At 51.0% G+C, this 13,782-nt stretch overlaps 7 protein-coding genes across 7 annotated transcripts; 5 read left to right on the top strand and 2 right to left on the bottom strand.

The window, feature by feature from the left end:
- The first annotated feature begins 753 nt into the window (after positions 1–753).
- Positions 754–2,054, top strand: BKA67DRAFT_557106 (putative glutathione-dependent formaldehyde-activating enzyme). Its single transcript, XM_046102224.1, has one exon. The coding sequence runs from the start codon at positions 1,074–1,076 to the stop codon at positions 1,641–1,643; it is 570 nt and encodes a 189-aa protein (XP_045962315.1). The 5' UTR covers positions 754–1,073; the 3' UTR covers positions 1,644–2,054.
- On the top strand, positions 2,028–2,681 carry BKA67DRAFT_533254 (uncharacterized protein; the record flags this gene model as incomplete). Its single annotated transcript, XM_046099668.1, has 5 exons — positions 2,028–2,030; positions 2,075–2,108; positions 2,231–2,318; positions 2,379–2,463; positions 2,577–2,681. 5 exons carry the CDS (start codon positions 2,028–2,030, stop codon positions 2,679–2,681), a joined length of 315 nt encoding a protein of 104 aa, XP_045962314.1.
- Positions 2,682–3,132: 451 nt separating this feature from the next.
- On the top strand, positions 3,133–5,276 carry BKA67DRAFT_557103 (NADH:flavin oxidoreductase/NADH oxidase). The gene is made up of 4 exons (XM_046102223.1): positions 3,133–3,713; positions 3,768–4,435; positions 4,491–4,841; positions 4,908–5,276. The coding sequence occupies exons 1-4, from the start codon at positions 3,536–3,538 to the stop codon at positions 4,947–4,949; spliced, it is 1,239 nt and encodes a 412-aa protein (XP_045962313.1). The 5' UTR covers positions 3,133–3,535; the 3' UTR covers positions 4,950–5,276.
- Positions 5,277–5,328: 52 nt separating this feature from the next.
- On the top strand, positions 5,329–6,015 carry BKA67DRAFT_656306 (uncharacterized protein; the record flags this gene model as incomplete). Its single annotated transcript, XM_046106919.1, has 1 exon — positions 5,329–6,015. The coding sequence occupies one exon, from the start codon at positions 5,329–5,331 to the stop codon at positions 6,013–6,015; it is 687 nt and encodes a 228-aa protein (XP_045962312.1).
- A 923-nt stretch (positions 6,016–6,938) lies between these two features.
- BKA67DRAFT_513754 (uncharacterized protein) lies at positions 6,939–7,942 on the bottom strand (the record flags this gene model as incomplete). The annotated part of the gene is made up of 2 exons (XM_046097599.1): positions 6,939–7,655; positions 7,790–7,942. The coding sequence occupies 2 exons, from the start codon at positions 7,940–7,942 to the stop codon at positions 6,939–6,941; spliced, it is 870 nt and encodes a 289-aa protein (XP_045962311.1).
- Positions 7,943–9,206: 1,264 nt separating this feature from the next.
- On the top strand, positions 9,207–11,099 carry BKA67DRAFT_513018 (glucose oxidase; the record flags this gene model as incomplete). Its single annotated transcript, XM_046097527.1, has 3 exons — positions 9,207–10,105; positions 10,187–10,824; positions 10,891–11,099. 3 exons carry the CDS (start codon positions 9,207–9,209, stop codon positions 11,097–11,099), a joined length of 1,746 nt encoding a protein of 581 aa, XP_045962310.1.
- A 55-nt stretch (positions 11,100–11,154) lies between these two features.
- BKA67DRAFT_557096 (PX domain-containing protein) lies at positions 11,155–12,829 on the bottom strand. Its single transcript, XM_046102222.1, has one exon. It carries the CDS (start codon positions 12,570–12,572, stop codon positions 11,472–11,474), a length of 1,101 nt encoding a protein of 366 aa, XP_045962309.1. The 5' UTR covers positions 12,573–12,829; the 3' UTR covers positions 11,155–11,471.
- Between the last annotated feature and the right edge of the window lie 953 nt (positions 12,830–13,782).

Below are 13,782 nucleotides of genomic sequence, written 5' to 3'. Positions count from 1 at the left end.
TCCTCAAAGGCTCGGGATGTATCCTGTAATCGTTGAGTGGGGCAACTGTGCTGCGACACAAACGTGTGCATAAATGACTGTATCATGTAACCCAACTGGCCGACCACACATACAGAACTTTGTTGTAGTAACTGGGTTTGACATGCCCTTGCCAAGTGCAACGAACTGCCGAGATACGCTCTTGTCCTGAATTACCGAGGCGAGCTGAGACCGGTGAGGCAAGCCGCCAGAAAAAAACCCCGCTCGGTAAGTGGACCGGACCAACACTCTATTGCGATTAATACTACTTAGGGCCTTTTGTACAATTGCTCACGACAAGATTTAGGCCCGGGATACATGACTACTGGGTCCGTCTTTGTTCTCGGAACGCCCTGGAACTATCGCTGCCGGATAAAAGCGTTTATCCACACCGATGTCGCATCCAACTTGAGGATTCTGGCAACTACGTTTACGAATGGCTTGGATTGGCTGAGACTGAATCGTCTTGAACATGAATTTGACACTAAATATTGACCTTGATGAACACTCTGAGCTATTATGGTACCGTATGTGACGGAGGACCACAAGTTAGAGTATACATGATATGGAATATGATATCGCCCGCTGACACTTTTCGTAACATACGTTGGTAGGCGGGGTCCTGACTCGATAATATGTCTCACAATAACAAGTGTCTTAAAGACCAAATTAGAGAATTGTCGAGATTGACCGTCCCGCAGGATGACAACCCTCGTAGATCTTGGAGCTGGATATGTTATCCCAAAAAGGGAAGCCTTCACGTGATCGGATCTAAGCCGAAAGCACATTTATTAACTATACAACTCTGGTCAATCTCGAGATGGACATGTGGAATGCTTTCCGAAGAAGCCCGAGATTTCCCCTTGATGCCGGCTTGGAAATTGCGCAATTCTCTTAGGTGTGGCAAATAATCAAGTTATAAACAGAAACGCGAGGAGCTTAATTGTAACCAAACGAATACGATCACCATCATATTCCTACGCTCGACTCATAGATATCAGAGTCATTCTGGGCGATTCACTATTCCAAGAAGCTGTCCAGCATACCCATTCACAATGCCACTACATCTTCATCCCTCCATCGATGGCGGCATAGAAAAAGGCCAGCCCGACTTTCCCGGAGGCAAACTCTACTGCCACTGCAGCAATGACAAAGTCGAAGTCACAGTCGATAGCAATGTTCTCCACAACCATGCTTGTGGGTGCTCCAAGTGCTGGAAACCTACCGGTGCACTTTTCTCAGTCGTTGGCGTTGTTCCCAAGGAGAAGGTGAAGGTGACCGCCAATGAAAATAAATTACACATCATCGACGAAAATGCGGCAATTCAACGCAATGCTTGCTCCGAGTGTGGAGTTCACTTGTATGGCCGCATCGTCCAGGACCATCCGTTCAAGGGACTGGACTTTGTACACACCGAACTCAGTGATACGAAGGGGTGGCAAGAGCCTCAATTCGCCGCGTTTGTCAGTTCGATAATCGAGCAGGGCTTCTCGCCAAGCGAAACACCTCAAGTTCGAGAGCAGTTCCACAAACTAGGCCTGGAGACCTTTGATGCCTTGAGCCCGCCTTTGATGGATGCGATTGCGACATACAATGCGAAGAAGTCAGGCAAGCTTGCTGCTTAGGGGTCGACTCGAACGACAAGCATGAAACAGAAATAGGTAGTGTGGACGAAACGGTATTGACGTGAGATAAGCCGGGTAGTTCAGTATATTACGTATTCAAGCTTGCCAAGACCGTCCAATTTATGAAGCTTGAAAATTGAAACCTATCAAAGCCCATGTAGTAGTGATGTTGGTGTAGATAAATGCACTATTGACTATATTAGACATGAAAAACGTTCTGATCGGTGGTGTCGCTTTGCATTGGTGTTTCTAAGGTCCACGGCCGTCGAATCCAGCTCAAATGACCCAATAGGAGCGTGCCTAGCTACATAGCTAGTCAGCCTTAGTGCACCTTACACTAGGCCAAACTATATAAGGCGTGGGAGTAGGCGAGAGTGGGTGAGTATGGTAAGTATAGGTGAGCATGGCGGTAGCTAGCCTGTCTTTAGTAGTCCCCTCGGCCTAAGATCACTATGAACGGGCGTTGTACGTACCCGGTGTTGATATTTGTCATTCATTGTACGTCTCTGGCAATAGACACATTCTATACCAACAATACTGGACGTAAATCCAGGATAGTAGTGTCTCCTGGTTCTATAGTACTATAGTTCAAGCTAGGAACCTCGTCATAGTGATGATTACGATCCATAGACCCGCCAGCACAGATACGACAGCCTTGACCAAACATGATGCTAAGTATGTTATGATGACACTACTTTCCAAATCACAGAAAGCATCTACGATATCCATTGTCAGAATCTTCTATCTAGCCCTAGGTTTTGTTTACGGACCACTAGTCATTCTTCCTTTTAACATTTTTATCCTTTTCAAGACCATCAAAGTGAGTGTATTACTAGATTGTTTTCTCAAGAAATTAAACTAATCGTGTTATCCGGCAATATGAGCGAAGAAATATGAGCATCGTAGGCTCGCTCCGCTGAAACTTGCCTCCAGGCCAGATGCTCACTCGCCCGTATATTGCGACTCGCCGAGGAGGCGGGCGTCGCAAAAGACCATCTCCCATGGCTTAATCTCATGATAAGGGCGTTTCTGGCCTGAGTTGCTCAGTTTGGGTTTGATCTAGAGATCTGACGTTAATAATACACGTTTCAAACCTATATACATATTTGGACCATCGCGTCCTTTATGTGGGTGTCGAGTGGTTGCGCGGAGCTAGTGCCCTCTAGAACGCTAATTTTGCAACCGAAGGTTGGGCACGAAATAAGTATGCCGATAGAGCCTTCATGTCTGCGCTGGAATGCACTCTCGACTGCAATGGCAACAATGTTTAATGCGATATCAGAACGATGTTTGCTGGTGCAGGCGTGCAGCTTCGAAGTTCAAGGTGCGACTCCCGAGAGTGAGTTCGAGCGGTCATCGCGAGGAGGCATCGGTCCTGGTTTTCCATTACTGAGTACAGAAATATCGGGCGCAATGCGACTGTGATCTCGGCTTGATAATCGTGTCATCTGGAATCAGGGACTCATGATAATTTACGGTGTTCACGACATAATCAAGGGGTTTGTAGTTTGCACGCTTATGACTAACCGGTTCTCGCTGTTCGGACACTTTTCTCTCGGATATCGGGAATCGGCTGTGACGTCTTGAAATAGTTAGAGTGACTTCGTCGTGCTAACTTAATCCCAAATTGCTCGACAGCGCAGTGAAATCGGCGCAACTTGACGCCGCCGCGGATACACGTTTCACGCCGCAAGACCGTACGGAGATTTTAACGTACGGGATCATCCCGTGAGGAATGCCAAAGAATGCTGAATAATTGTGACATTGGACGACAGAAAACTGCGTTAGTTGTAATCTCATGCTGTCCACGTTCCTACTGCAATAGTATATATGCGTGTGCTGCGACCATTCATACTGTAGAAATTCGGAGATAACCTGAAACAACAACCACGATGGCAGATTTACACATTGCGCAGCCTCTCACTTTGTCATGCGGCTTGACGCTGCCCAATCGGCTTGCCAATGCCGCCATGGCAGAACAGATGGCAGACAAACAGGGATTGCCAAACAACAAAAGTAATCGACCGTATGCGGAATGGGCGAAGGGCAATTGGGGCATGGTGTTGACCGGCACGTGAACAGTTCCAAAGCGCTTGACGGTACATGAGCTAATTGCCATCTTAGGGAACGTCCAAATCGATACAAAGTACCTCGGCGCTCCTGGAGACACTGTTTTTAACGAAAACATCGAGTATTCCAAGATGCTGGAGGCCTGGAAAGTCTGGGCCAAGGTGTGCAACTCGCATGGCACGCCGACAGTAGTTCAGATCAATCACCCGGGTAGACAGTCACCTCTCGGCGCAGGCTCTCGGGGGTTTTTCGCAAAGAACCTCGCCCCTAGTGCAATACCGTTGGATTTTGGTCCTGGACTGGTATCAAAAATCGTCACTTCCGTCGTGTTCGGAACACCTAAGGAGATGACAAAGACAGATATTGACGATGTAGTCAAGCGCTTCGCCAGGACGGCCCGTCTTTCTGCGGAGGCAGGATTCGCTGGTGCAGAGATCCATGCCGCGCATGGGTATCTATTGGCACAATTCCTTTCTGAGAAGTCCAACCAGAGGACGGACGACTATGGTGGCTCGCCAGCTGCAAGAGCCAAGATTGTTGTCGAAGTAGTCAAGGCCATGAGAGAAGCAACCCCTAAGGGATTCTGCGTCGGTATCAAATTGAACTCAGCAGATCACCAGTCACCACAGGAATTTAGTGCTTGCAGAGAACAGGTGAAGCTCATCGCAGCCGCTGGTGTTGACTTCTTAGAGATCAGTGGTGGATCATATGAAAACCCAACGGTATGGTACACGTGCCATACTACCAAACCGCGAATGCTAATAAACTTGACTACAGATGAACACAGGTATCATCAATGATGAGAAGCCAAAATCGGAACGCACGAAAGCTCGTGAAGCGTTCTTCCTCGAGTTCGCACACGCGATCCGACGGGAAGTTCCTGACGTGCCTTTGATGGTGACTGGAGGTTTCCGAACGAGGCAAGGTCTGGAAGCCGCAGTACGTGAAGGAGGCTGCGATCTTGCTGGTATTGGTAGACCTGCGACAATCAACGCCGTCTTGCCAAAAGAAGTCATCTTTAACTCGGCAGTAAAGGACGAAGATGCGACTTTCAATGTGAAGAAGATACAGCCACCGTGGTTGATGACAAAGCTTGGTCCTAAGGCACTAGGTGCTGCAGCTGACAGCGTGAGTTTGCACCTTGATTCCGTCGTTCTTGTTGTCAGGAGCAAGCGCTAACTCGTTCGTCTACAGGCCTACTACCAAGCTTTACTCCAAAAGATTGGCTTGCCCTGATTGAGCGGTATTTCTCCTGCCCGGTTCATAGTTGCACGCGCATTAATGTAGTTGGAGAAGTCGTGTTTTATTCTCTTTAATAGATTTTGCACTAGATTAGACCTGTGTTTTATACCCACCATATTTTGCAGAGATGAAATCTGGGAATTATCATTGTCGTACCTTTTCTTTCTTTGGGTTGTTTTCCCTCGAACCGTTCGTGTAGCACTTCACCCCAACTGTATTAGTGGACCAAATTCGAGCCGCACCCATGTAGGTGGCTAACGTTAGAGGGATGGGGGCGCATCTTATCTCGTGACTAGCCAACCTTAAAAAATTAAATCCATCCATTTTTATCGCTGTTTTGAAATACAACTGCCGTCAAGCTCTACCAAAAGTCATGCAGTCCATAACAAGGTCCCATGGACGCGATGTCACGCGAGCTTCCGAAGATTATATCGTCAGGCAGCCTCCAGACTCATCGGAGGGGGTAGAAGATTTCGACGATGAAAATCACAGTAGCCTACTCCCGTATCAGAACAGAACAGCCACAAACCCGGAAAATGGCGGTTTGAAGTGGTCCAACCTTCTCACGAGGTTGCTGAATTCCAGGAGAACCCGCACGCTTCTGCTCGGCCAGATTGTCTTCGGCACATTTCTTGCAAGCTGCCCAATTCCTCGTCTCTATTTGAATCATGCCTTCCGGGTCATATTCATATCAATCATGGCCGCTTTGGTCACTTGCCCGAGTCCGCGTCGAGCTGGGCACTCCAAAGAGCGCTTGACACAAGAGCTTTTCAACGCATTCGGATTTTGTCTTTCCATGTACGCCATATTTGGTGCCGCAGACGAGGTCCACATTGATTGGCAGTGGCATTCCCTGCTGGCGTGCCGGACGTACGATGGCTATCAGCCAGGGTACCTCAGCAGAGTGATGTTCATCTATATCGGGCTTCGTCTTCAGAGGTACGCTGGTCTTCATTCCCAAAGCCGCATTCTGGGAGCTTATCTTTTGAGCCTTGTTTGGGTGTATGCGGATTTTCCTACGACCATCTTCGACCATGCACGGGGGAGAGTGAATTGGTAGAACTTGAATTTTCATAAAAGAGAAACGGGGAAAGAGCGCAATTGGCTGCGGTACAAATTGTGCATGTTATAAGCATGCCCTACTCAAGATGCACCACTCATGCTTGCGATCGTACATATTGAGGAGGCAATATACATTACAGTTATGCCCAGGCTCAGTACATAGTGTTCCGGAGGAAGTAACTAAACCACCGTCGCATCACATCAACTAGCAAGATTTAATAGGATGCATCCTCTTTCAGCACGCCTGCGCACAGAGGTGGTCAGAGACAACCGAGCTTGGGCGCCATGGCGTTCTCTACGAGTGTAGTCAACGCACCGAAGCCGTAGCTGCTATAGTTCCGGTCTTAGCGGCGAATACAAAAGACATTCGCTACCGGCATTGTTACATGACTCATATCATTGGCCGCGCCACAGCAGGAGATGCTCGCGCGCGAGTGCACGTGGCTGCGAAGGAGTAGATCTCAAGCAGTATCCGAGGACTGCAGTCTCAAGGTCAAACGGGAACCATGATCTTGAGCACTGTATTCGCAAATTATCGCTGGTATGGCGCTTTTTGTGTGGAGTTCATACAGTGAAAGGTCAAGAAGAATTACGGAGGCGACCAGTGATGAACTTTGCATACTCGCGTCACTCGACGAGCTTGTCCAGAAGCCCACGAGATAACTTTATCCTCCGGTCACCACATGTTGCTGGGATGTTACAATTAAAAAAATGTGTCTACAATAATTGAATCCCTCTTCCGCATCAACCATTATCAGACTCTCCTTATTCTTAGTCCAACCCCTTGGTTTAGATGGAGCCTCAGAAAGAGCGCCTTCGTTCCATAATGACAATGGCCGATTATAACCTCAATCAAGCGATTGCGAAACCCCGCCCGCGCTAGTATGCATCGTAAATGTACAGTGTCGTGTCTCGTGATGTTCAAGCCCTATGAACGCCAAACCTGATCCGGTTGAAGCCCTCTGGATAGACATCGGCGCCTATTAACCCCGAGTTGTGTGAATCGGGGATGATGTCCATCTCGGCCCTCCATCTGGTGCCCGTCTGCTCGCCTACCTGATCCCACATGCTTTGCCATGATTCGGCATTATGTAGGAAGCGTTGATACCCTTTTGGGCCAGGTTGATTACCGGGATCCACACAGCCCACCTGTCGTCCGAAGATGAAAACGTTCGCGTCTTTCGGCTTGAGCAGCCGTATTATCCTCCTCGCTGCTCTGATCTGGTCATTCCATCCGAAGAGGTGGAAGAAGCTTGTGGCGTGCACTACGGTCATCTTGCCATCGAGCAACTTGAGCGGATCTCTGGTCGGCGAGTCGTCCTCCGAACCCGCAAGAACGTCGCCTGCGACGAACATTGACTTCAGCTTTTTTCTGTCCCGAAACAATTCGTAGCCTATTTCCACAAACCGCGGCTCGAGATCCGCGCCAAAGAGCCGACTGGAGCATGCGCCATCGTCTACCAGCTGTCGCAGCACCTGCCCGACACAGCACCCTAGATCCAAGAGTGTATCACGGGAGAACCTCCTCTTCAAGAGTGCAAGGGCCTGTTGGTACCTCGGATCCGAGGTGAAGTCCAGTTGCAGGAACCTGAACTTTCCAATACAGCCGTAAGGCTTGATCTGCCAGAGTCTCTCGCGCTATTCCAGGTCAGTTGCTGATCACACAGAAAGATCCTTCAAACAATTCCCCCCCCTAGCGGCAGGGGCCCCCTAGTCTGCCCAGACTGCCTTTTCGCTGCTTATTTGTGGTTTGGCTTCGTGGGCTGGCTTACTATTGCAAGGATATGTGCGTCCACCTCCGCGGGCGGGACGCCACTATAATTCTCCAGCAGCTGGCGAATGGGCCCAATGTCCGCCGGCAGCACCTCCCAGTATAGCTGCGCTCTCAGTTCGGCAATGTCCCAGCTGCGCTTTTCTTTGAGCATGGCGGTTTGTGCATCCTCTTGGGTCATGTTTCGCGGGAGAAGAGGAGGAAGAAGATGGAAAAGAGGGCCGGCTTCTGGGCAAACCGTACGACATGTAATATATTTTTTTTTCCCTCCCAACTGAACCTGGCTTGGCTTGATAAGCGGGAACCATGTTCGCTCGCCTTCCTTTCGGTTCATGCCGGCCCAATCAGCAGTTGCATGAGCTTTAATTAAACGTTGCTGGGTGTGTGTCTTCTTACGTTATATGGCGTGACGGGGTCGACCGTAGTTGGTAACGGAAATGCCCGGGGTCAGTTTGTGCTCATATTATGATATTTGATTATAAGATGAGGTCGGCCCCTTAAAGCTGGGTTGGCAAAAAATCCGTAAATGTTTTGTCACTGGCACGACGCCATTTCACGGCGCTATCTCGAGCCGTGCTCCCGCGCAAGCCACTGTGCCACTTTTGCGTGGGGTTCCGTCATTTAGGCGCAGATCTCCCACGGATCCTTGCTCCCAAGGTACCCAAGTTGCCCTCCGGCTGGTTGCTCAGCTCTGATTGGGCCGTTCCCCGCATCGCATCTCCAAATTCCAGGGGCCTGGAAACATGGAATCACAACGCTCGTGGCTGATGAACACGCAACTAATTGGCGGAAATGGTATTTCGAAGTAATGCAGTCAGCATTCAATCGGCCCTATGCGGGAGGTAGCTATAGTACATCAGTCTCCTGCCTATAGTACTTGACTGTGTGGACAGCTGCTGGCAGTCTGATATCAGCTGAGGGTGGTACTGTCTTTAGGCACTCAAGCGCTAAATCTGCTGGAAGCTCACTAACAGCAACCACTACGACGCACCAGGATCACTAACCAAGCCCCCCAGAAGAATCACATTTAACGGGCCGTTTTGCCGGCAGTTGGGGATATCGTCTATCGATCCGTCAGACAGCCGCCAGGGTACGCACTCTTGGCGGGCAAACACTTTTGGTAGCGATGTCCGTACTGCAGTGACAACGATCAGCTGTACATTTCATTCGGCTCCAAAAAGAGGCTTGTTGTTTAGTGGTAATCCCTGCTGCACTGCAGAGAGAGTCCGAAATGGCTGCCTATAAATCTGCAGCAGTGCAACATGACAAAGTCCTAACTTAGCTCCTGTCGTGCTACTGTAACCTATGACCGGAGCCCGTTGTAGTTGGTCGATCCCGCCTCCCACTTCAGGACGCCTATTGTCGGACGGTTATTTTTACTTCTTCGGATTCTCAAGATGTGGTGCTCGCTCTCGTTCATGATAGCCGTGGCAGGCGTGGTGCAATGTCGATGTCAAGACAAATACGACTACATTATAGCGGGCGCGGGAACCTGCGGCCTTGTTGTCGCCAACCGGCTCTCCGCTGATCCCACTACGACCGTCTTAGTGATTGAGTCCGGCCTTGACCAGCGGTCCAACCCAAATGTGACATCAGTCCTTGGATTCATGACGGCCTTCAACACATCCATCGATTGGGCGTACGACATCATCCCCCAGGCCAGCCTCGGCGGCCGGAACATGCAGTACCACGCCGGCAAAGCATGGGGCGGCACCAGCACCATCAACGGTATGACGTATCTTCGGGGCGACCGTGCTGAGATCGATGCCTGGGAGGCCCTGGGAAACACCGGGTGGAACTGGGATGCCTTGTGGCCGCACTACAAGGGCGTAGAGCATTTCGAGATTCCTACGGCAGCTCAGCTGTCGGCCGGCGCGGGCTGGAACCCGGCATTTCATGGACTGGAAGGGGAGTTGGCCACGGGATATCCGTTCGAGCTGTACAACGGAAGCGTGCACGAGCCATGGCGCCAAACCTGGGAGGGACTTGGATTCCCTTTCAACGAGGATGCGAATGGTGGAGATATCAGGGGCATCAGTATCTGGCCGTACACCTTGGACAGAGATGCGGATATTCGGGAGGACTCTGCACGAGCCTTCTTGCACCCAATTGAGAAAAGGACCAACCTGAGAATCATACAGGGAACAGTAAAGCGGGTTATTTGGAAGGATGGTGACGACTTCGAGGCCGACGGAGTCGAATATCTGACGGCAGATGGTGAGAGTGTAATCCAGCAGGCGCGAAAGGAGGTGATTCTATCGGCTGGTGCCATGCGCTCCCCGTTGATACTGGAGTCATCGGGCATCGGCCACAATGAGTAAGTCACCGGAGATCTACAGGCTGCTTCGTGATCAGAGATTGAACAGTGGCTCTCGAGACCGATACTGATTCTTGGCAGAACTCTTACGAAGTTGGGCATTCACACCAAGATTGACTTGCCAGGAGTGGGGGAGAACCTGATCGAGCAGCCTCTCAACGCGTTAGGCTACACGGCAAACCTTCCCAACTCAACCGGCACAGTAACCCCCTTTGGCCTTTTCATCAACGCGGAAGACATATTTGGCGACCAGACAGCTAGTCTGGGAGCAGCAACGAAGGCGAATCTTTCCGACTGGGCGGCGCAGGTCTCAGCCGCGAACGGGGGCATCATTGATGCCGAAGCCGTACTGAAAGTATTCGAAGTCCAGCACGATCTCATCTTCAACCAGAACGTCACTATCGGGGAGATATTGACCTCCTTCGGCGTCTTGTACGGGTTCAGCTACGTGGTTAACGTCGGATGGCCTCTATTGCCGTTCTCCAGGGGTAGTGTTCATCTCAAGTCCGCCGAAGAGATCGACAACCCAGTCATTGACCCGAAGTACCTGCTGGTTGACTTTGACACGACAATGATGGCTGGGATGTTTCGGGTAGCGCAGGACTTCTTTTATCAGAAACCCTTTAGTGACTTGGTGACTGGGTACGCGTTGCCCGGCGATGCCGTGCTTCCGCGAAATGCAACGGAGGAGCAATGGCAAGCATGGCTTGTGGATACAGGTAAGGAGTTCTCTCGGAGGTGAACCACTACACGAACGCTGATATTTTTTCTTCTTTCTTTTTCAGTGTCGCCCAACCATCACGCTTTGGCTACAGCAGCAATGATGTCGCGCGAGCTAGGAGGTGTAGTAGATCCGGAGCTGAGAGTGTACGGCACGCGCAACGTGCGGGTGGTTGACGCATCGGTCGTACCTCTGCAGATAAGTGGTCATCTTACTGCCACCCTTTACGCACTTGCTGATCGAGCGGCGGCTATCATCCTTGGAGATGTATGAGTTATAACTGGTAGTGTGCAGCAGCAGTCGTAGAAACATGTTATCGGTATTGAATTGTCATGATTAAATAGTATATATAGCTTGCTGCGCCTAATCCCCACCCATCTAATGGTATCATGTGCCAAATATTCATGCGCCCTAGTTTACAATCTTGCCCCAAGAAAACAACAGCGCTTGCAATGATCAGTAACGTGAAAAAAGTTACTCAGCTCGTCCAAATCAGTGATATCTGACCTGATGCACAAGCATTAGGATAACTTGGATGCACCAGGCAGACCACCCCAGGGCCGCGGCGCCCAGCTCAAGCGCCCAGACCATGACTTCTGCCAGTATGATGATGGCCCTGAAGATGAGCGCCGCAATGAAGTGCGGTCAGCTGATCTTCTTGACACGCTTCTTTGCGATATCAGTCTTGGTCTGTATGCGGTCGACGTTGGAGCTCATTTCATCCAGAAGCTCGTTCTGCTCTTCAATCTCGCGGTTGATTTCGAAAGCCATCTCCTTTTGCCTCCGGACAATCTTGGCAAGACTATCGACATCCTCGTCTTGCTCGCTCATCATTTGTCGTTGTAGCTGTGCAACACCTTGGTTGTCCAGTTCTCTTGTCCGTTCGGTCTCGGGCAACGGCGCTCCAAGCACTCTACCGCCGGTCCTCGGTGCGTGGCCCAGCAGTGCTGCCTTGTCGCTCGCAGATGGCATGCCGCTACCGGTCCCTGCTTTGGCGGAAGCAGCGATAGAGTTGCTAAGCTTGTCTAGATCCTCGCGATCGACCTTAGCAGCTGCAAGTAGATCCTTCCGGCGCCTGATTTCGCCGTCTCCTAGCCTCTTGCTGTCCTGTATAGCCCTGAGACCATCCAGCAGGGCAATCAGCAGGCCCCCAGCCTTGACAAGGGCTCTTTTAGCGGCGGCGCCAGCCTCGAGAGCGGTCGAATTATCGGCGGCGCCATCCCGTCTCGCAAGACACCGGCGAGCTTCTTGCAGCTCGCCCTTCATCTCTTTGTGTAGGTCGAGCCACGTGCCGGGATCCTGGGCGGCGGCAGCGTTGGCGGCATCCCTGTTGGGTATGCCAAAACCTGCCCCAGCTCTCACAGAAGCGGCGCTGTTCCCGGCGCTGTTTATGCCGGGCAACTGCAGAAACTGCCTCCAGGCGGCTGTCTCTCTCCACCGTCGGTCAGGCGACTCGGCAATGGCGCGGAGGTAGGATTCGAGGCCCCTTCGGCGGTCTTCGGTGAGTTGGGGTGATTTGACGGTGGACTTGAACCATGACTTTGCCGGAAGGGGCGCAGGCGGGGCGGCGCCGACTAGCGACTGCAGGTTCTGTTGGAGGGTTGCGAAGTCCGAGTAGCGCTTCTGTACTACGAACGTACGCAAGGGCAGTCGTAATGTGATGTTGTACAGAGTGTAGGGGCTGGAGTTGTCGGTGGGTGTGTGCAGTGATGTCGAGGGGATGGATATCTCGGCAGGTGGCGCCATGACGTCGTCGGCTTTGGCTGCAGCAATGTCGAGGCAGTGGGTGCACCGAGTCAACAGGATAAGACGATATGATCTGGATATGAATATGAAAACGAACCGCCGGCTTCCGGATCCGAGGAGCAGAGGCAGTAGATTTGCAGAAGAAAAACACGACCGACGCACGAGTTGGCTTATTGTTGACAATGACGGAAATAGTGTAACCTAGCGGTTGTTGGGGCAGGTCATGCGATCAGATCAGTGCCTGGCAGAGGAGTTGCGTTAGCAGCTCCCGGTTGGTACCTAACGTTAACCTACGTCTGACATACAGTAGCATCATTATGGGGCTGTCACCGTCACTCGCTCACTGGCTGAGGTCCCCCACCCCTGGCTAGCGCACTCATGATGGCCAAACTCGCTCGAGCCTCGGTAGCTGTGTACATTCCAGCGTCACTCGATATATATTACTATGTACCGAGTATTACACCGGATTTGCTCCTCTCACTCCAACCGACCAAGATCATGGTTGCCAAAGGTGGAGAGCACCCTGGAAACAAACATCACTTCCAGCTTCAATTCATCTCATACGTATCTCATCTCGCCCTAACTGCTGGGCCTGCGCTCGACCCTGAAGCCCAAACATGAACGAACACCACTTTCTGTTCATCAGACGTCGGGGATGGGAGTCATCTCCACGAAGAGCAGCAAGATCCTGCCATGCAGCACGCTGCTAAGATAGGCATCTTTGCTGCTTAGAGAATTGGCCAACACGTGAAGCAGCCGCGTTGTCTCAGATGTCACGCACCCAAGCAAACTCCAAAGTCTTCGTACGATTTACCAATGGAAGCAAGAGCAAGATGGAGCAGATGCCAGAATTCAAAGCTTGGGAAAAGACGCTGGGTCAGATATGGTTGCTCTCCGCAACTTACCACCAGAACTAGTTGTTATCTCGTGCAGAGTAATGCGAAGCATTGGGCCCATGAGATCCTGAAGACTGCAATTTGGTATCGACGATTGCAAGACGCACAAGCAAACTAATTCACGCCTACGGTGGGTAGTCCCGTGCGGCTCTTGTTGTGCAACGGCTTTGAGGCAGTGTCGGAAACAGGGTTGTGCACCAGAAACGGATGGCTAGTATCCTTCCTCGAAGAAAAATAGAACAAACAGATGTGCACCACACCTCCGCTTGTGATCTAGGGACTGTATTCCACACAGCATGAGACTTGTCATTACA

This window comes from Truncatella angustata, assembly GCF_020726525.1.
Source record: "Truncatella angustata strain MPI-SDFR-AT-0073 chromosome Unknown BKA67scaffold_2, whole genome shotgun sequence".
Classification (NCBI taxonomy): Eukaryota; Fungi; Ascomycota; class Sordariomycetes; order Amphisphaeriales; family Sporocadaceae; genus Truncatella; species Truncatella angustata.
The sequence above is the reverse complement of the archived record's forward strand: the minus strand, read 5'-3'. Positions and strand labels throughout refer to the sequence as shown.